Source organism: Hippopotamus amphibius, chromosome 13 (assembly GCF_030028045.1).
Source record: "Hippopotamus amphibius kiboko isolate mHipAmp2 chromosome 13, mHipAmp2.hap2, whole genome shotgun sequence".
Classification (NCBI taxonomy): domain Eukaryota; kingdom Metazoa; phylum Chordata; class Mammalia; order Artiodactyla; family Hippopotamidae; genus Hippopotamus; species Hippopotamus amphibius.
In genome coordinates, this window is record NC_080198.1 from 35,654,539 (window position 1) to 35,675,329 (window position 20,791).

At 59.3% G+C, this 20,791-nt stretch overlaps 1 protein-coding gene across 1 annotated transcript in view; it reads right to left on the reverse strand.

The window, feature by feature from the left end:
- DNAH1 (dynein axonemal heavy chain 1) overlaps positions 1–20,791 on the reverse strand; it is a 75,065-nt gene that overhangs the window by 32,917 nt on the left and 21,357 nt on the right. The window contains exons 8-31 of the mRNA XM_057706130.1: positions 18,762–18,919; positions 17,756–17,967; positions 16,767–17,065; positions 15,229–15,379; positions 14,308–14,501; positions 13,987–14,212; positions 13,388–13,507; positions 12,926–13,008; positions 11,712–11,853; positions 11,095–11,250; positions 10,483–10,681; positions 10,150–10,403; positions 9,363–9,575; positions 7,654–7,818; positions 6,694–6,815; positions 6,430–6,535; positions 5,661–5,840; positions 4,849–4,989; positions 4,083–4,246; positions 3,746–3,859; positions 2,831–3,019; positions 2,445–2,550; positions 1,622–1,735; positions 1,017–1,166 (exon numbers count right to left, since the gene is read on the reverse strand). Coding sequence (XP_057562113.1) covers positions 1,017–1,166; positions 1,622–1,735; positions 2,445–2,550; positions 2,831–3,019; positions 3,746–3,859; positions 4,083–4,246; positions 4,849–4,989; positions 5,661–5,840; positions 6,430–6,535; positions 6,694–6,815; positions 7,654–7,818; positions 9,363–9,575; positions 10,150–10,403; positions 10,483–10,681; positions 11,095–11,250; positions 11,712–11,853; positions 12,926–13,008; positions 13,388–13,507; positions 13,987–14,212; positions 14,308–14,501; positions 15,229–15,379; positions 16,767–17,065; positions 17,756–17,967; positions 18,762–18,919 — 3,958 coding nt within the window. The remainder of the gene's footprint in view (positions 1–1,016; positions 1,167–1,621; positions 1,736–2,444; positions 2,551–2,830; positions 3,020–3,745; positions 3,860–4,082; positions 4,247–4,848; positions 4,990–5,660; positions 5,841–6,429; positions 6,536–6,693; positions 6,816–7,653; positions 7,819–9,362; positions 9,576–10,149; positions 10,404–10,482; positions 10,682–11,094; positions 11,251–11,711; positions 11,854–12,925; positions 13,009–13,387; positions 13,508–13,986; positions 14,213–14,307; positions 14,502–15,228; positions 15,380–16,766; positions 17,066–17,755; positions 17,968–18,761; positions 18,920–20,791) is intronic.

Consider the following 20,791-nt stretch of genomic DNA (forward strand, 5'->3'; position numbering starts at 1 on the left):
GGACTTGGAGCTGGATGAAGAGACTGGGCTTGGCTTCGGGTCATCAGCACTTGGGAAGGGGCGAGCGCATTTCCAGAGCTATGTGGGGACAGGCACTCTGCTGAGGGAGTACATTTTTTTTTTTTTTTTTTTTTTTTTTTTTGGCACACGGGCTTAGTTGCTCCATGGCATGTGGGATCTTCCTGGAGCAGGGATCAAACCCATGTCCTCTGCATTGGCAGGCGGACTCTCAACCACTGCGCCACCTAGGAAGCCCCCAAGGGGGAGTACATTTTTGAAAGCGGATGGTTAGAAGGAAGAGTGTGTGGCGGTGCTGGCACCCCTGGTGCACTCTGTGGACAGCTGCTGTTTTTCCCAGTAAAAGATTGCTCCTCTGGCCCATGGCTTTCGGTAGGCCCCACCTGGCCAAAGGCAGTATGGTCTCCCAAGCCACAGGGATGGGTGTTCCTGCATGAGCAGGTCACCTAAAGAGAGCCCATTAGGGTGACACCAGGGACTTCTTTGGAACCATTAAGAAACTAAGCTGGAAGCATGTAAGCCCAGAGCTGGGGCTCATCCCTGCCATTGCAAAAGGGGAGCCTGTCTGAGATTGGAGCCAAACAGGAAAGCTCATCCACCAGTGCTGGCGCCTATACCCACAGCATCTGCCCCTAGAACCTGGGCTCAGCGCACTGAGGGAAAGGCCCTGGTGTCAGGAGGCTCGGGTGGAGGGGGTGCTGGCTGTCCAGCTCTGGTCCCACGAGACCTAGGTGCACGTGCTCCCCAGCCTTGGGTGGTGTGGCTCTTAGTCTCTTACTGGCTGATCCTCCCTTGAACCTGCACTAGCCCAGGTGGGCATCTGTTCCTGGCTCCTGCTCTGGCTCCCCTGTGTACCGCATGAGCCTGGCCAGCCTCCTGCCTGCTTAGGACCTCAGTGTCCTCAGCTGAGACATGGGGATGTAATTCCTATCTCCTAGGGTTGCTGGAGGAAAGCAGCAGCTCTCAGACCCTGGAACCTGGTCAGGGCAGGACCTCACCTGGGAACTGAGCTGCTCAGAGGACAGCTTGAAGGTGGTCGTGATCTTCTTGGCCAGCACATTGGCCTCGCTGAAGCCAAAGGAGTAGAGGGAGATCTCAGCGATCATGGCATAATCCGGAATCATCATGGCCACGGGCCGGAAGAGTGCCTGGGCACGTGGTATATGCGTGAATGGAGAGGCTGCCCTCCCTCCCAGGGTACCACCTGCTCTCTGGACTGTCTGGTCCTCCAAAGGTGGCCCCACTGCTCTCCCCCTCCCCCACCGATGCTTGGCTCCTCCCTCCGCCACACCTGCCAAGCTGAGGCTTAGACTCCCCTGTGAGTGGATCCCTTTGCCTGTTAGAAACCGGTCCTTTGTGCTGACTTGAACCTGCCCCTTACCTTCTCCCAAGTCCTGAGGACAACCTGGGCTCTCCTCGCCATGGCTGGGGGTGGGCCTCAGGACCCCTGGGCAGGAGGGCTGCCATGGGGAGGCACAGTCCCTGATGTCCAGCAGCTGTGTGTCCTTGCATAAGTGCTTTAGCATCTCTGAGCCCAGGCCACAGCTCTGGTGTTTCCCAGTGCCCTGAGCAGCCTCCCAGATGAATCTAGGCCTGAGCTTACCTTCAGGTTATCGGGCAGCTCAGTGCGTCCAGCATATCCCGGGTTCATGGTGATAAACACAGCGCAGGACGGCACGAGTGGGATCTCGACGCCTTCAAACATGAAGCGTTCCACCTATGCGGGTGGGAGGGGTTGGCGCACCTGCCCCATCCTCCAGATGGTCCCCCTCATCCCCTGTTGTTGCCCCTGTCCTGGCTATAACTGGTCAGCCTGGGCTGGACCCCTGACCATGGGTTGACTCCTCTCTCAGGATCTGGCCTAAGACCTCTGGTCCCAGTGGCTACCCATGGCCTCCCAGGCCCTGGCTCCCTGAGGTCTTCACATATCTCCTTCCACCCCCATTTCCCAACACTGATTCTCCCTAGGCCTGGGAAAGCTCAGCCCTGACCAGGACCCAGGGCCCTCCTAGGGTTGGGGCACCTGCCAGCCTCCCAGTGCTTATTCCCAGGAGAATACCTCTGACCACCCTGAACAAAACTAGAAGAAGGACAAATTGCCGGGGCTTTCCATAAGGGTCAGGATGTGGGAAGAGACCCCTTCATCCACCACAGCCTGGCCTGGGAGCTGCACCCAGAGTGGGGTAAGGATACGGGGCTCCCTGACAAAAGTCCCCCAGAGACAGCTCTGCTGGGGTGGGGGTAAGTGCCCTGTCCCCTGTGTCCTGTGAGATGAGAGAGGCTGGCTTAGGGTAGCCTGAGAGCCTGGCTTCTCACCCCACCGGTGTAGGGGGTTGCAAGGCAGCACGGATGGGATGGATATAGATGAAGTGAAAAGGCGGTTGGTTGCGGGAGGTGTGGAGAGGGGTGGCCGCCTGGAGGCTCACCCGCTGTTGCTGCGCCTTCTGGATGGTGGTGATCTGCTGAGCCACTACAGACAGTACCTCGATATCAATACGATTAAATTCATCAAAGCAGGCCCAGGCCCCAGCACTGAGGGGAGAATGTTGGAGGGGATATGAGTTCACAGCCCCCTGGCACCTCCAAGGTCTCCCGCTGCCTCTGCTGGGGAGGAAGCCCCCATGGCCATCTCCGTCAGCTCAGCCACATTCCCACTGCATCACCCCATCCCAGTGCCCGCCAGGGGCCGAGCCTCCGACTCCTGTTATCCCATCCCCTCCCCTCCACCATCCCGTGAGGCTCCCCTCAGCAATGTCCCCGGGAGAGCTCAGCCTTCCTGCCCTGTCTGTGCTACCTGCGCACCCAGCCTTACCTGGCCAGGCCCTTCAAGAACTTGCCCATGGCCATGAAGTCAAGCTGGTCGGAGCAGTTGAACACAACGGTCTGGATGGCCAAGGCCTTGCCCAGGTCTTTTGTGGTCTCAGTTTTCCCTGTGCCAGCCGGGCCAGCCGGGGCACCCCCAAACTTGAGGTGCAGGGCCCCAGTCAGGGTCAGATAGCACCTGCGGGAATGAGAGGAGATGGGCCTGGGCCGTGCACCTTCCTCGGGAGCCCACAGATATGAGGATAGAGCCCCCCACCCGCTGCCTTGGGGCCCATGGAGGGGCAGCTCCTGCTCCTCCTGGTCCTCAGGGCCCCAGGCGTGTCCAGCCCTGGCTGCTGGGGTCAGGACTGGTGCCCTCGGCCCCCCGACCAGTGCTCCTCCTCCCCATGCCCCCGCAGCACTTGGCTCAGGGACCTGCCAGGATGGCTGACCTGTGGCCACTCTTCCCCTCCTTTCCTCAAAACCCAATTTGAAAATCCAGCTGCTACTAAATACAGGCAGCCAGAGGAAACGACCGGTTGCTTAAGAGAAGTGTTCACTCTTGAGATCAATTCCCCTGTCGTGTTGAAAGCAGGATCTGACTGATAAAATCAGTAAAGCCCACACCCATTAGATGCTCACTGAGCACCACACAGGTGTCAAGAGCTTTACACATCAGATCACGAAACTCTCACAACCACCCTGAGGAGGCTGCAGAGGAAACTGAGGCACAGGGGGGGCTGAGCCACCTGCCCAAGGTCATCCAGCCCATGATGGGCAGAGCCAGTTTTAAACCCGAAAGCTGAGCTCCTAAACTTTGATGGACTGACTGCGCCTTGTCAGCCCTGGACTCCTGGGCCAGCCAGAGCTGGAGGGAGGGGCCCAGTGTGGGAGGGTGCGTGGGGGGGGGGGGGGCGGGGCTCACCTGTCCGTGAGGGGCGTGATCACCAGCCTCCCGCTGTTGCCTAGGTACTCGTAGCCATAGATGAACTCGGCATTCACTGCCCGGATATACAGGTTGTGACTCATCCAGTAGTACCTGGCATTGCAGGGAGATGAGTTCCCAGGCCATGTGGACCATGGGCCACTGAGCAGGGTATGTGGTCGAGGAGAGGTGATTCTTTCGGGGGGTGAGGGCATCGGGGCGCCCAGCTTGCCAGAGAGCAGGGACCAGCCTATTGTAGCCGACTCTCCACCCTCCCCCGACCCCTCCCGCTGCTGCTGCTCTGGCCCTGGACGTGGCCACACCGCCTGCTCCTCACCGCAGCTGTGAGATCCACTCGAAGTCATTCACACTGACCACGTTCTCCTGGATCAGCTTGTTCACCACATCCTTGGCGTGGACCTCGATGACGATTAGTGCCGACAGCACAGCGCGCTGCATGCGGGACAGCTTCCCCCGCACCAGCGCCACCAGGTCACTGAGCTGCAGGAGCCGGCGGACACCATCAGGGATGGGCAGGGTCACGCTGCAGGCAGGCTTCCCCTCCCTCATTCAGAGGGTGGGCTTCCACCAGGAACAGCCGCTCTATTCCGGGGGCTTCTGATGGTCTGGGATGTGCGGGGTGCAGGGACCAGGCAGAGGGAGGGCCGGCAGGGCACTGGTCACGTGGGAAGCCCGGCAGGGAAATGATAAACAATGGAGGCACACGCATGGTATCTGCCTCCCTGCCGTGTATGGTGTCAAGGCCTAGGGAGGAGCTTAAGGAAGGCGTGTGGTGAGGAGCTGGTGCACAGAGCGAGGGTAGGCTGCCGGATAGCCCAGGAGGGCTCCAGGTAGGAGGCTGCCACCATGACCTTCGGGAGAGGGGCATCTGCCTGGCCTCAGGGCTCTCCTCAGAGCCCCCATCCCTCCCACTGGTGGCTGGTCATGAGACACTCATTTCAAGGGTGTCTGACCTTCTACTCTCTGGCTCCAACCCCAGGCCTCTTCCAGGATCAGTACAGGACAAAGTTCCTGGAGGGCCTGGGCTCTCCCAGGGTGTGGGGTGTTTGCGGGGAGCAGTTGGGGACCCCCTTGAGTCCCACCTGCCGGGCGAGCTGAGGAAACAGCCGGGTACTGAGGTTGCTGGCCCCCAGGGCCTCTTCCACCTCCATGGTCCAGTAGGTCTGGCACCCGGCGATGGTCACCTGGCCAGGCCACTCCAGAACCCACTGAGTCCTGAGCATCTGGGAAGATAACACAGGCAGGGATGACCCAGGCAGCTGCCAGCTCTGACCCTGCACGCTGTTTTCCCCTTAAATGTCATCTGTGATTCTGGGCTCAAGTTGTTAATTCCTCCTCAAAATCAGAGCAGCCACTAAGCTCTGGGCCTCTCGGGGTTGGGCGGAGTCATCACTTCCTCTGCAGAGGAGACCTGGAAGTGGAGGGGTGAGAGCCCAGGATTGGGGAACACACAATTCTGGGTTCAAATCCTGACTGCCACCTGTGAATCACATGCCCTTGGGCAGGAAACATCTCTTAGCTACTTTGGAGGATAAGGCTTAACCCCCAGGCCAACCACTGACAGTGGGGCAGAGAGAGAGAGTGGGGGTGAAGTCCCCGCCCGCGACCCGGCGCAGTGAGGGCCTGAAACACAGCAGCGGCAACTCGCTGTCGCTGGGAGTCAGTCTCGCTTTTCGGAGGGTGTTTTCAGATTCCTCCCCACGTGGGCCCCAAGGACCCGCTGCCCCCAGAGACACTCTGGCTGACTGAGAGCAGCAGCAGTCAAGCCTGCAGCCTGAGGATGAGGTAGGCAGGTCGCCCAGCCCCCGGCACGGGGCAGAGAGGCACTGAGAAAGGAGCAAACAGAAGGATGCGCCGGTTGGGAGGCCGCGCTGGGAGGGGAGGCACGGCTCACCCCGGGGTAGGCCTTGACGGCTCTCTCGATGATCTCTCGCACGCTGGCCTTCATGCTGTGCTCCACCTCCCGCAGCCAGTCCTCCACATTGCTGGATGGGTAGATGGAGGAGGACAGCTGCACCTCCTCACCCTCCGCCGAGTACATGTGTGTGATCTCCAGGTGCTCCTGGAACAGCAGCTGGGGGCAGGGGGCAGGGAGAGTGGGGTTACGCTCAGTGTGTCCAGCAGCCCTGCGTGCCAGAGCCCCAGCGCTGACCCCGCCTGTGCCCTCCACCTTCCCAAGGTGGCTCTCATCTTTGGCAGAGAGCGCCACCTTGGCCGGGCCTTCCCTGGCTGCTTGTGGGCAGGCTGGGACTGCCTTGTCCCCAGCTGTGGCCCAGCCCACTTGGGGAAGGAGGCCAAGCCTGCCCTGCATTCCCCCGCCTGAGCAGGCCTGCGTGGCCTCCCTTGCAGACGGAGATGAGGGCGAGGAGAGTCAGGAGCCTCTGGCCTCATGGGTTTCTCAGCCTAGCCAGCACCTCAGTGTATTTGGGGCGAGGGGGGCAGGGCTCCCCTGGGTGAACTGGGAGCAAGGGCCCCCCCCAACCCTGAGCCAATGGCTCCACAGCTGACCTTCCTCCCACAGGCCCCAGGTATGTCTCTTAGAGCCAAGAATCTCACTTGCCACCTCATCTCCTGCTAAAAAGACTTGGGGTGAGAGAAGAGGTGTGGTCCCTGGGAAGGTGCCCCAGTACTCCTGGCGCTGAGCCCTTGGCCCAGTTACCCACCTGGGCGATATTCTCGAAGCACTTGCGCAGGTGGGGCTGCACAGCTGTGGGGTCCTTCGTCTGTGACAAGATCTCAAGTAGCTCATCGTCAGAGAGGAAGTAGAATCTGCCAGGGGACCAGGGGTGAGGGAGTGGGTCAGGCAGCCCCTGGGTCCTATCTGCCGCAAAACCTCTGACATCGTGCACCTCAGCCTGGCAGGGCACTGGGTCCCCAGCCTCGTGCGCAGGTGCTGACAGAGTGGGCACGGGCCCGGTGGTGCCCACCTGGGGAAGGCGCTCCGCTTGGTCTCCAAGTACTCGCTGAGGCCCTTCTGCACCATGTCCAGCAGCTTGTTGCAGTCCCGCAAGCTGTCCAGCAGCCTCTGGTCAGAGCACACATTGATGACCTGCATGGGTCAGGTCAGAGAGAAACTGGAAGTGAGTGTGGTCGGACTGGGAGGCAGCAAAGTGGGCTCTGAGAGGACCCATGCATGCCACCTAGAGACCCCCAGTGGGACCTGGGAAGAGATGGGGGCAGGAAAATTGCCCCAAGCCAGGGGCTGCCTCCATCACCCCTTGTCAGCCCCACAGAAAAAAAACCTATGATCAAATAAAACTAGGGTTGAGCTTCCCTGGTGGCGCAGTGGTTAAGAATCCACCTGCCAATGCAGGGGACATGGGTTCGATCCCTGGGCTGGGAAGATCCCACATGCCTCGGAGCAACTAAGCCCGTGCACTGCAACTACTGAGTCTGCGCTCTAGAGCCTGTGAGCCACAACTACTGAAGCCCATGCACTTAGAGCCCGTGCTCCACAACAAGGGAAGCAATGAGAAGCCTGCGAACCGCAATGAAGAGTAGCGCCCACTCACCGCCACTGGAGAAAGCCCATGCATGCGCAGCAACGAAGACCCAACACAGCCAATTAATTAATTAATTGATTAATTAATTAAAAACCAAAACAAAACAAAACCTATGATTAATCAAAGCCAAGGAATTTGATTTTGCTGCAGGACTTGTCAGGGCCTTTAAAAATACTAATGTGGGCTACAAATCTCCAAGAGGAAAACCATCAACTGTTATGTTTCTGAGGAGTGTCTCTCAAGACTGGGGAGCCCACTCAGGGGGACACAGGCCAAGACCAAAGCCTTGGATTTGTCCTCCAGTCTTTCTTGTTTAGGGAGAGATGAGACCAGGAGGCTCCCCGGTGGTCCCAGCTGCCTCCTCCCATTCCCGTGTGAGCTCGCCTCCCGGTTCTCGTAGGCATTCTTCATGAGCTTCCTCCAGATCCGCTCCATTGTCTGGTAGCGCTTGCTCTCTACTGGCAACTGCCGGTTGATGTCCTCAGAGCTGAAGATGGGCTCCAGGTAGAGCCAAGCCCGCTGACAGTTCAGCCACTCCTCTAGCACCTCCTGGACAGGGCATGGACTGTCAGGGCCTGGGGTCCAAGTTGGGTCTTGTCCCCCATGACCTAGACATTTTATCCCACTAGGGTTCTGGGCAGAGTACTGGGCACCAGAGCCAGTGTCCATGGGGAACTTTCTAGATGGCACTGTCAGCCACAGTACTCCAGGGAACAAAGAGGCTGCATGGATGCCTGTCCTCCAGAGAAACCCCAAATCCCCCACAGGATGCCCAAGCCTCCAACAGAGCCAGGGGGGCCGCTGTTCCTATGGGAATGCCCCAACCAGCAAACCCTGAAGTAACAAGGAAAGAGCCCAGTGCATGGAAGACCAAAACAGTCTCCTCTCCTGGGAGAACTTTGGGGCTATGACCCCAGGGTTCTTTGAGGTGTACTGGGACTTGAGCTCGAGATCCCCTAAAATACTCTCTACAACATCAGTCCAAGAGTGAGACCTCTTCAAGCCACTTTCCCCCTGGCTCCAAATTCCCCTTTCCAAATTCATCCCTGGCCTCTTCCTATCCGTGCAAACTCATCCATTCATTCATTCACTCATTCACTTGTCTATTGTCTTCTTCACGAGACGTGTGCTATGGCCAGCTCTGCGTCAGGTCCAGGTCAGGCCCATGTGGACTCCAGAGGAAACAGAGGAGGGTGTGGTCCCTGCGCTCGAGGACCCCACCACCCTCTAAACGGCCAGTTCTGCCTCTGAATCACCAAGGGCCCCGTGTGTGTGATGGGCTCTGTGAGAGGCACTGACCGAGGGCCTCCACGGGAACACCTTGCAGGCAGGTATGGGGCAATCAGTGCGGCCGCTCGAGGCTGAGCCCCGGAGGAGATGGAACGCCACGTAAAGAGGACAGGGTGAGCGAGGGACGGAGACCCAGGGACAACACTGATGATCGCAGGCACCTCTGGGTGACCCGAGGAACACACAGGCAAGCCTTCCTCACTCAGCTTCTGGCCTTCACGGGAGGTTTCTGAACAACTCCCAGGAAGGGGCTATCAGAATCACACCCCTAGGCCTGGCCCTGGGACTGACCTCATGGCTCTGCAGACAGCGCTGGCCGCTGGCCTTGAGAGCCCTGAAGAGCAGTGCTCCCCAGTGCCCTGGCTCTCTCATCCCAAGCCAGCTCCAAATGAGATGGGAGTGGGAGGCTCAGAGCCGGACAGGAGGGGACTTTGAGGAGCCTCCGGGCCTCATGGTATCCAGCCCAGAAAGTACCAAGACTGGAGGTCCTAGTTGTCCCAAGCGCAGGCAGTGCTTCAGGGGTCTGCCGGCAGCTCTCATGACCCTCCTCAGCTGCAACTTTGGACCAAACACTGGCCCCACCCCCACGTCCCGAACTGCCTCCTCCAGAACCTCAGAGATGGAAAGCCCCACACTAGTCCCCCTCCTGTGAGTGAGGGGCCTGTCAGAGAGCCAGGAGCTGTACAAACCTGGGCAAGGCGGTCCACCGCTTCCAGTCCCACCCAGACACCATAAAGAGCCGCCTTGGGACATAAAGGGTGCTGTGGGGTAGTGGGGGAGAGGGGAGGACAGGAAGGGCCCACCTGGGTCAGCTTCAGCTTGTTCTCCCAGGAGTTGATGCGTTGCTCAAAGGGCTTCTTGTAGGGCGAGAAGGACATGCTCTGGGTCATGACGATGTGGTCATCAAGCAGCTGCGAGGCCTCGTCTGGGCTCTTGAGGATGTAGGTCTCCGTCTCCTTGTAGGGCATCACGTTGAACAGGATGGTGGACCACTCCTTCTCCATCTTGTCCAGTGCCTGGGGTAGGGGCGAGTCAAGGCTGGGTCCCGGGAAAGAGCTGGCCCACAGTGGGCAGGGAAGGGCAGGCTCTGCCTGGCCACGGCCTTCACTCGGGCGCCCTCAGCAAACTCTCAGCTTGACTGGTCAACAAATCCCCCGTGGGCCTTCATCGGAATCCAAGGCCGACTTGCTCTCACACATGGTACATGTGTACAACACGCATGTACAGGCATGTAGGGAGGCAGCTAAGGCGCTGGTTAGGAGCTCTGGTCCCAGTTCCTGCCCTTACTGGCTCTGTCACTTTGGCCAATTGCTGAACCTCTCTGGGCTTTAACTTGCTCGTCCGTTAAATGAGGCAATGCTATCAGCACCTTCCTGAGAGAAGAATAACTTGAGAGGAGTAACTGAGTAATAACAGGGATGGTGGACACTGTGCCAAGCACTTCACATGCATTATTAATGTGCTTAACAGGACGTGCCTCAACCTCTGGGCCTGGTGAATGACCCCAGGGATGGGGCCCACTACTGTCACCTTCCCAGGCCATCAGGCAGTGGGTGGGTGGGCAGGGCGGGCCTGCTGGTGGCTGCCCACCTGCTCGATGGCATACTCCTTGCCGGCCACCTCGGCCACCTTGCTGATGCTCTCGATGTGGTCCTGCAGGTTCATCTCGAGGCAGCGGGCAAAGGTCAGGTTGGCCTTGGGCCTGACATTGATGTTGATCTCACTGGACAGCACGTCCCAGTGCCGGTTCCTCATGCCAGGGTTGCGCAGCCCCTGGATCAGCGGGATGTACGGCTTGAACTCCTCGACGCGGGCCCGGATGTCTAAGGCCACATCCTGGCAGGCTGCCGGGCAGGGCAGGTGGACGTGAGACGCAGCTGGCACAGGCAGGAAAAGAGGGGGTGGGCTGGCTGGGCTGCCTACCTGGGATGTCCTTGAACTGCTTCACGCACTTGTGCATGGTCTTGAAGGACTCAATGACGTTCTTCTCCAGCTGTTCTGCGTCAATGGCCGACAGGGGGTCATTCATCCAGCTCTCCGACCAGCGCAGCCAGTCGGAGGCTGTGGTCCAGAGGTCCAGGTAGGGCTGGAACTCCTTCACCATCCTGGAGAGCTTGTCGTACTGCAGGGACAGAAGAGCTGGGGCTGTGTTGGGGTGCTCCCCAGTCTCTCTCCACACTGCTCCTTCGGGGGTCCCTCCCTGCTCCTGGCTGCTGTCCCTGATCCTGTCACCATGGACTCAGGCCTGGCCTCCCTTCTTCCTGTCCACTCCCCACCCCTGCCGCATGGGCTCTGGGCTCTGAGTGGCTGAGCAAGGGCTGCACTGAGCCTCCAGCCTCCTGCTTCGATCCAGCCAGCCTCCTCGCTCTAGAGGCTGGGGGAGGGTAAGCTCTTCTCTGCAGCCTGCTCAGTCCTGCCCCCCAAATGCCAGGGCCCTGCCACCTGGCAGCTGGTTGCAGATGTGGCCACAAATGCTACAAGCTCCTCCGTGAGCCCTCCTCAGGGCTGGGGGACAGGGTGCTGGGGGAGGCCTACATTGGTGATGGGCAAGCTGAAGATGCGCTCGCGGTTGTTGTAGAGCATCGCCAGCTGCTGGCAGTCCTTCAGCTGCTTCTTGACCCGCCGCACCTCGTTGGCGATCTCGTGAGCTCGCCCGATCTCCACGTGGGTGGAGAAGCCAGCTACCACCAGCTGTGGGCCAATGAGCAAGGGATCAGAGGCCTCTGTGGCCCCACCTATGCCCACGCATCCCTATGCACACCCAGGGCATCCGAGGTCCCCAGGACATCAACATCTCCCAGTTCTGAGGGGACTTTCTCCTGGATTGAGCAGTTCCTGGCCCATCACAGGCAGCTGACCACCCCATGGTAACACAGCAAGGTCAGACGGAGACCTAGTGCCCCGAACGCCGTGCCCATTGCCCACTGGGGCACCAGGGCACAACAGAAGAGCTGGGGCTCTTTGCTACTCTGAATTTTCCTGGAACTTGCTGCCCAGGCACCTCTCTGGCCTTTCAGTTCATTCCTTTAGCCACTCGTTCATTTGCCCAGCAAACACTGACACAGCACCTCCTGACTGCGAGGGGTGAGGCCTGGCCCTGGAGAGCGCTGTGTGTGTGTGCGCGCGTGTGTGTGTCCTCAGCCCAGCCCCACCTGCAGCGCTTCCAGCTTCTCCTGGAAGTTGTTCTGATCCATGATCTGGATTTTGCGGAACTTCTCCTCATCTTCCATGTGCTGCTGCCGTACCATCTCTATCTGCCCGAGGATCTTAGCAGGCCAGTTGCTGGCAGCCCATCTGGATGGGGCAGGGGTGGGTTATAGGGGGGTACGTCACACTGAAATCATGGGGTGTGTAGGCCAGGGTGAAGGGGAGAATGAGGGATCCAGGTGGCAGCTGGAGCAGCCAGAGCAGCCAGAGCTGGGCAACCAGGAAGTAGAAGTGAGCCTGGAGGCCGCCACTGCCACCACCGTGGTGTCGGGCTGCCTCGCAGGGAAAGCAGTCCCCGCCCTGGGACTGTGGGCAGCATGCGGGGAGATGCACACCCAATGTGCCCAGTTCAGTGACAGGACAAGGAAGGAATGGTGTCTGAAATGAGAGAAGCGACCCTGAGTCCCCCTTAAACCTGAAGTCTGGAGGGGCCTCGGTTCAGATGAGGCACAGTGCTAGCCTCTGGCCTGCATTTCCTTGGTGACCAGCCAGGGCCACCAGACTAGCTTCCTTCATGTCAGTTCCCTCTGCCTGGCTGACCTGGGGGCCCTGTGGGCTTCAGGGATTCTGCTTGCAGTTGGCCTAGAGCTGCAGATCCTAGGGGAGGCCACCCCGAGCCACCCTGAGCACCCTGAGCACAGGATGTCCCACAAAGCAGGTGACTTAGGGCTCCTAGGCAAGGTTCCCAGGAGACAGTGCCAATCTCTCCCAGGCCCTGGCGACCTGGAGCCACCCCCAGCCTATAAGACAGGCTGGGCAAGGGGTGTCTGGGCCTCAGTAAGGCAGTCCCAACCTGAGGCTATTTCCCATGAGGCTCTTGAGCTGGGTGGGGACAAGCTCCTCCCCAGGGACCACCCATCAGGCTGGGCTTTGCCTTCTCTCACCCCCATGGGCCTCAACCACAAACAAGGGGACCCTAGGCCCAGTGAACACGTGTGTGTCAGGCCAATGACAAGGCAGAGAATGCAGACAGAGTGGGGGGCAGCAAGGTCCCTAGACCAAGTGGCCCAAATGATTTCCTTCTGGCCCACTGGCCACCTGGCCCGGGCCTGTGTGGAGCCGTGTGACTGCACGGCCTGCAGCCACCTTGGCTCAGCACCTCCTCCCTGACCTCCTGCTTTCCGCCACCTGCCTGGCGGGGGAACGACCTCCCACTCACTTGTCATTGAAGTCATCTGTGCTGAGGTTGTAAAGGAATTCGTCCATGATCTGGTAGTCTTTCATAACCTTCATGATCCGCTCCTGCATGTACAGACAGAGATGAGAACTCTGTGTGCCCGGGAGGTGGGAGGGTAACTGGGAACAGGCTCCCCAAAGTTAGGGAGAGGCTGCCCTCTTCCTGAGAGGGGAGCCCTGGGGGGGTGGAGGAGGTGCTGGGTGCAAGGCCGGCATTGGGCTCAGGGCTCCAAGGGCCAGGGCCAGCACACCTCCAAACGCCAGCCCCCCACCTATGCCCTCCTGACCTCCCGGACAGCATAGCTCTGAATCTCCATCGTGCACCCAGCCTAGTAACCCTCGAGACCACCTGTCCTCTGTGTGTCTACCTCACCCCCAGCCTCCCGCTCCTGCTCTCCCAGCCCCTGCCTGTGCCCAGGCCCCAGCCCCCATGTACCCGCCTTACCTCCAGCCCCACCAGCTTCTCGGGGATGCCCTTCATCCACTCACGAAGCTCAGCCAGCTCCTCGATGCTGTTGGGCTTCTCGTAGATCTTGCGGCTGATGCTGCGGAACTCTTCACAGATCTGGGAGGAGGGTGAGGGTGCTGGGGAGGCTGCACATCCCTCCCTGTCCTTCCCACGGGGCTGGTCCTCCTTCGTGGTCCCAGCATCTCCTGACAGGGAACTGCAGCCACCCCGCCACATCCTGCAGTGCATTCCAAAAGGGGGTGCTCCCTTCCAGCACCCTGGGGAGCTGAGGGTCACCCAGCACGTTCCCCCTCCCCAGCCTCCTGCACCTGCGCACCCTCAGCTCTGCGAAATGCTCCTTCTCAGGGCGCTCTTTGTGAAGAGTTCCCAGGTCTTTACAAGTCCAGGGGAAAAGACAGCAGCCCCCACTTCCAGGGACCTCCCACATGACCCCAGGCGGGCTTGAAGCAGGGTGACTTCCAGACCCTTCCCTCTGCCTGGGTGTCTGCAGACACCCCTGATCCCCACTCGTGGGAGTTCACTGTGTATGCACAGGTGCCGGTGCTGTGTCTGGGGCCAAGCAGATGGGCACCTACATCATCCACCTCCCTGTGCAGGTTCTTGGCCAGGATGTCCAGCATGGAAGTGGCCAGGGCCTTGCGCTTCTTGGACAGGCTCTGCTTGACGTTGTCCACGTTGATGTAGAAGGGCCCGATGATGATGCTGCTGGGCAGTGAGCTGTCCAGGATCTCTTTCTCCTGCAGGTGGGTGAGCACCACCTCCCGCACCTCCTCCGCCGACGGGCCCCGTGTCTGAAAGGCCCTGTGGACAGCGAGCACCCACAAGGGGCAGAGGGTGGTGAGAGGGTGGGTGGGGGTCACGCAGACAGGCAGACTCGCTCCAATGCACGCACGCACTTGAGGAAGGTGCTGACGTCACTGTTGTTCAGCTCCAGGTACTTTCTGTACTCCTTAGCGTAGGCCTGCAGTGGGATCGTGGCCTTGCGCACCGCGTTGGCAATGACGGCCCGCAGCTCCTCCACCAGGGGCTCGTGGAGCCCCACCGACTCCAGCAGGGGGTCGCCGCTGATGAAGACGTCCTCCATCACCAGCTGCGGGGGGAGGGGGTGGGGCGCAGAGCTGGAGGAGCCACAGGGCAGGCGGGCAGAGGGGTTGGCGCGTGGTCCACAGACTGAGCGGGCGGCAGTGTGGCCAAGCATAGACTGCAAGGTGGAGGCAGGGGAGAGGGTGTGCGGCCGTGTCTCTTAGACAGGGCTGTGGACTAATACAAGGCGAGAAGGCCCGGCAGGCCCACCAAGGGGCAGCCTTGCCTGGCTCAGCCCAAGGCCAATGGGGGAAGCAGGTCGCGGATGGCTCTGACTGACCAGCAAGGGAGAGAAGAGAGGACTGGAGTTGCAGAGGCCGTGGGGCCTGGGATAGCGGGCTGTGCTGTGGTGATGAGTGAGGATCTTTGAGAAGGGGTCCCGAGAGCGCAGGTTGGTCTGTGTCTACATCGTGAGCAGTAGCGAGAGCTCAGGAGTTGACTGGGATCGAGAGGGTGGGATCTGGGTCAGACAGGGCTGTGGCAGGAGTGGGTGAGTAAGCCTAGTTCCAATCGCAGGTCTAACCCTCAGCAGCTATGTGACCTTGGGCAAAACTTCTCCAAGCCTCAGCTACAAAATGGGGATGTTAATGGTACCCAGTTCAGCTTGTGGTGAGGACTAAGTGAGCTATTCAAGAATTAAAGGGCTGAGCACACCGCCAGCCGGGTGGGAGGCCCATGGTGAAGCTGAACTGCTCTGACACTGTGGCAGCACCCTGGCGTGAGCGCCGCTGTACCTTCTCCAGCTGGGGCACTGCGTGGGTGGCCAGGATGCCCTTGTCAAAGAGGTTGAGCAGCGAAGTCTCGAACTGCTCCAGCGGTGTGCTGTAGTGCACCCCCGAGCTGCCCAGCACCAGGTCCACGATGAACAGGGGATTCTTGCGGGGCCTGTGGGGGCAGTGCACGGGCGGACTGTGGGCAGGGGCCTGAAGAGGCCTGCGCCCAGGAGGCCAAGCCCCTGCCCTTGCTGCCAGCATGATGGCTCTGGAGCTTCTCCATGCATGAGACTTGCCACTGCCCTACTCCCAGAAACCTCCACGTTTCCAGAGAGAAAGACCCAGACCAGCCAGACAGGCTCCTCCATGCCTGCCACTTGCCCAGAGGCCTACGGGCACCAGGGAGAGGGAGGACCTCCACACGGTCCCGAGGTCATTAGGGAAGGTTGGAGCACTTGTGGCACCCATGCTCTCCCTGGGAGCCCACCATCCTTGGGTCCAGACACCCACTACATGCAACACAAGCTGGGATCCCAGCCAAGCCTCCCCTGCACTTTGGGTTGACAACCATGCTGACCTCAAATGAGCACTTCAGACATTCCATGTTCCCTGACTCCCACCAGGGCTCAGTGGACCCCAGGAGTCAGCCTTGTCTCCTTCCCTGCCCTCCTCCCCCCACAAGTCCTCCCCCTAGCACGGCGGCCCATGCACTGCCCCAATCTGCCCTACCCAGCCCCATCCGCCCTTGTCTAGACAATGGCAAGAGCCTTGGTCTGACTTCTCTTCTGCTTCACCCATCCTCGCAAACCCAGAGCATGGCTTTGGAATGTGATTCAGATTGTTACTCCCCTCTGATGGGTGCTGACCGCAGTTAGAATAGATCCAGCCCCTAACCCTGACCCCAGGAGGCTCTGCATGGTCTGGCCTGGTCCCCACAACCTCTCCCGCATCCTCCTGGCCAGCCCTCCCTGCCCTCCCCTCTCTAGCCAGAGCTGCTGGCCTTTCCTTCCATGACGGCCTCAAGTTCTCTCTCCCCCCCTTGCCTTTGGTCCCTCCTCCTGGTGCCCCCTCCCCAGCATCCCCTCACAGTCGGCCTCCTCTGTCTCAGTTCTTGGCTCAATGCCACCTCCTCCCTGACTGCCTGGCAATGCCCCCTCTCCTGGGTCTGTCACAGCCCCTGCCAAGGTCAGCAATGACTGTGTCTGTTTATCTCTTTGCCTGCTCTCTGTGCCCATGTGAGAGCAGGGGCCGTGCCCCTCTTGTTCCCCTGGAACCCCTCCTGGTTCACAGCAAGTGCTCAAAAAAACATTTCTTAACTGAGGAACTCAGTGACTGACAGATGGATGGAGGTCACCAGAAGACACGCCAGCCGGAGCTGCTGGGACATTCCCTAGCAACCAGGGTGGCAGCCAGATTCCCCCTGGTCTCCAGGACCCGGCAGTGCTGGTCACCCTGTCCCTGGCCACCCCAGTCCCCCCATCCTGCACTGCCCTAGCCACCGGCGCCTGACAAAGAACTGTCCTAGTATGGACAGATGCCTCCGCCCAGCCAAGCCTCACCTGTAGGGGCTGTTTATGAGGTCTTCGCCCCAGACCATGTCATCTGCGCAGTCGAGCACGCTGCAGCAGGCGTCGCTGATGAACTGCACAAAGCTGGTGAGCGAGTCCTGCACCAGGAAGTGCAGCGCGTCCTGTAGCATGTACTTGAGCAGCTCCATCAGCTTGCGCAGCTTCGACATGAGGTACACCTCCCAGTTGGTCTCGTAGAGGTTGTACCAGCCCTTGCTCATGTCGCGCAGACTGCTGCGCACGGCCACCTTGAGCGTGCTGATCCAGCTGTCCTTGAGGAACATCTGCACCTGCGGCGGCCACAGGCGGCATCGCACGGCTGCCTGGGGGGCCCACAGCCCGTAGCTGCCCACGCTGCGGGACTCTCCAAACTCAGGTGACCGTGGAGGGATCTCCCCTCAACCCCAACTTACTGCCAAGCCCTTCCAACCAGCACCCCTTGTGACCCCTGGGGACCAGGGCTTCGGGGGTGGGGGGCGGGGAGGAGAGAGGGGCGGCAGAAGCAGGGCTTTCCCTCCAGGCAAGGGAGAGACACAGAGAACGAGGCAGAGAGAGAGAGAGAGACCGAGGCACACAGTGGAGCAGAGAGAAGGAGCTTTCCTCCTGGGCCCACTGGTGCCTGTCTCCCATGAGGCTGCACCCCTCCCCCAACACTCCCATCCTCAGGTAGATGCAGTGGTACATGGGGCTCCTGCTCCGCTTTCCAAGACTGCAAGTCAGCTTCAGAGACCACTAGTGTTGGGACAGAAAATTACTAGAAAGGGAGCCCAGCCTGGTTTTCCTTTTCTCTCTAAGATGAACCACCCTCTTGGTACCCGCCCCAAGCCTCCTGCAAGTTCTAGGAAGAGGCAAGGCCTGGTTTCAAGGAAAGCAAGGGCTCTCGGCTGATAGACTCCGGGCTTCCCAGGGCCCCAGTCTGTGCCCATCGGCTCCGAGGCCCTGGCCCACTGCCGCCCTCTGTGCCCTGGATGCCCACACACCTGGGAGAAGGTCTGTGACTGGATCTGCTCGAACTCCTCTAGGCGGCTGTACTTGGAGAGGCTTGAGTGGAAGAGGGACATGTTGGTCACCTTGTTGCACTCGGCCCGCACCTTGCTGAGGGCCATGATGACCTCCGACCGTGTGAGCAGGGACACAAAGGTAAAGTCCGCCTTCTGTTCCAGGAAAGGGTACTTGGGGACACTCACCAGTCCTGTGGGGGTGGGGGCCAAGGGCCGGTGTCAGATCAGCCTTGGACTTACCAGCGGTCAGGGCGGATCTACCAGGTATTGATGGAGGTAACAATTCCTGCCTCCTCCCCGGAAGAGATGCCCATGTCCCTGGAACACCTCCTTCCCCATGGCCTACTTGGGTGACCCCAAGGCTCCACAGTGAAGCGCCCACTCTGGGGTGGGTAAACCACTTCCCTGCAGGCCACTCTGGGTCACAGGCCCCTTTAAGGTGGGTGAGAACTGTAGGCTCCCTCTCCACCCACTCCAGCCCCCCCTGTACACAACCCCTGGAGCCCATCTGGGGCCTGCCCTGGAGCACCAAGAAAGGAAGATGTGGGCACCAGGCATACCCATGGTCTGCACCCCACCCCAGTTTCCTGGCACCTCACAGACACGGAAGCTGGGGCAGGGATCGGGGAGCTCAAAGCAAGGAGCTCTGAGACTCGGTCTGCCACATGTCAAATGGGGCTGCAGCAGTGCCAACCTACTCTTGCTACTAGAGGGAGAAAGGACTGCATGTCTCTAGGTCAGAAAATCAGAGCCCTTTTCATCCACTTCTGGACAATTTCTTTCCTAGTCCACACTTACCTTGCCACTTCTGTACCACTCAGACTATTTTTAAAAGAGCCTTCTTCCACCCCGCCCCAACCCCCAGCTCTCCAGGCAGGTGGGAAAAGGGGATGGATGCTGGGGACAGGGCAGGTCCTAGAAGGAGGGGCGGGAGGGGCTCTGGCCAGGGGTGGCCATGGGCACGCCCTTGTCCAGCAACCATCACCTTGCTTGGGCACCTTCTCCTCCTCCTTCCTAGGCAGGGTCACGTAGGAGAACGTCTCAGGTTTGGAGGAGACGATTTTGTCAAAGTTGATCTTGTTCATGCTGCGCTCGTAGTCCAGGTTCACTTCTCTTGAGAGACTGCTGAGGTGCTCCAGAACCCTGCCGGTGGGGAGCAGAGGGCGGAATCAGGGGGGCTCCATACACCCCACCACCCGCACATGGCGGGCTGGCTGGGCCCCAAGCTCTGCTTTGCTGCAGACCTGGGGACATGAGTTTGAGGCGTCCCCTCTGCATTCATGGGCACCTCCTCCTGGCCCCCGGCCCCCGGCCCCCGGCATGCCCCTTCTGTGCCACCCCCACCCCAGCTTCACATCCGGCCCTGAGTCGCCTGTTTTGCTTCCCACTCTTCACTGACCTCCCTGCCTGCCCGCTTGCCCCTAACAACTCATTCTCTACTTGGAGAAAAGAGAAGATATTTTAAATATGTAAATGGTCAAGCCAGTCCTCTGCTCAAAGCCCTGGCCTGGCTCCTCGCATGCTACAGCTGCGTGAACGCGCTCCTTCTGCTCACAGGCCTGCAGTGTGAGAGGAGCCAGGGAAGGGCTTTGAGCAGAGGACTGGCTTGACCATTTACATGTTAAAAATAAACACGTAAATGTGTGACGCCATCAGGCCGCTCTCTCCGGCGTCTCCCGGGCTACCGCGCCCTCTCTGGTCCACCCTGGCCGCGTTAACCGCCCCCCCCCCCCCCAACCCCACCCCGCACAGCTCCTCACATCCCACAGACTTGTCCCCACCTCTCAGCTTCACACCGTTGTTCCCTCAGCCAGAATCCTCTTCTCCCCTTGCATTCTCCCCTGAGCTCAAATGCTCACCTAAGCGAGGCCTTCCCTCACCACCTGAGGTAAAGCAGCCCCTCCAAAACATCTCTATTCCCTTACCTCGCTCTGTCGTCCCGATACCCATCAGAACCCAGTCACCCAGCTTTCTCACTGCTTGTCTTCCTGGCTAGACCGAGAGCCAGGCAAATGGGCCCTTTGTTGGGGCGCTTACCGCTGTGCCCCACTCCTGGCACAGGGTGGGTACCTGACACACACGGCTGGCTGCCTGATGGATATCCGTTGGCTCCTAACCTCACCTCGTTTTTGCTCCAGAATTTGTTCCTTTCTCACGTGACTCAGGAGAAGATGAACCATCCCCAGCTCCAGGGGTACAGCTCAACTAGTCTGTGCCGATCCTGGTGGGCCTGTCCCGACGGTAATTGTTTAGGAGTGGCGACAGGACCCGTTGTGACTGACCAGTGACGGATGCAGAGATATAGAATCAAGCCCCTTTGTCCCGTCTGCCTCAGGATGAACTCTGTGATGTCATTCATGCTCCAGGACTCCCCATGAGATCAGAGGCTAGACTTCTCCTAAAACCTCAACTCTGCCTAGATGCTTCCTCCATCGTATCCTGCCCCCTTCACTCCCTCACAGATTCTCCAGAGAGGACTGCATCAAAAAAATCACTTGTACATGAATCCCTCAAACAGGCTCTGCTTCTAGGGAATCCAATCCACAGCAGGAGTCAATGGACTCTGGACCTCATGCTTCTGAAACCGCTGCTGCCATCTTCCCTGAAGACGAAGCCAGCAGACACCGGATAGAGCCCTGATGTCCAAGCCTGGGACATCCTTCATCAGATTTCTTGTTACATGTAAAGCAATGAATTTCCCTGTTTTCTAAGCCAATCTGAGCCAAGCATCTTTGTAATTTATAGCCAAAGATATTCTAAATGATATAAAACTCAAGAAGTAGAATTCTGGACAACCACGTTAATGGTGGCTACCTCAATTCAACTTTCCCAGCACACTTTTTTTTTTTTAAGAGAAGAAAAGGAAAAGAAAAGAAAAAGAAAAGCAGAAAGAACAAATAGCACTACACAAAACCTACACCTTTAGCATAACTAGAATAAAGCGAATGTCCAAACTTACATTATCTTCAAGAAGAAAAATAAGCATCAACTCCCAGGGCACTCTCACTCACACTC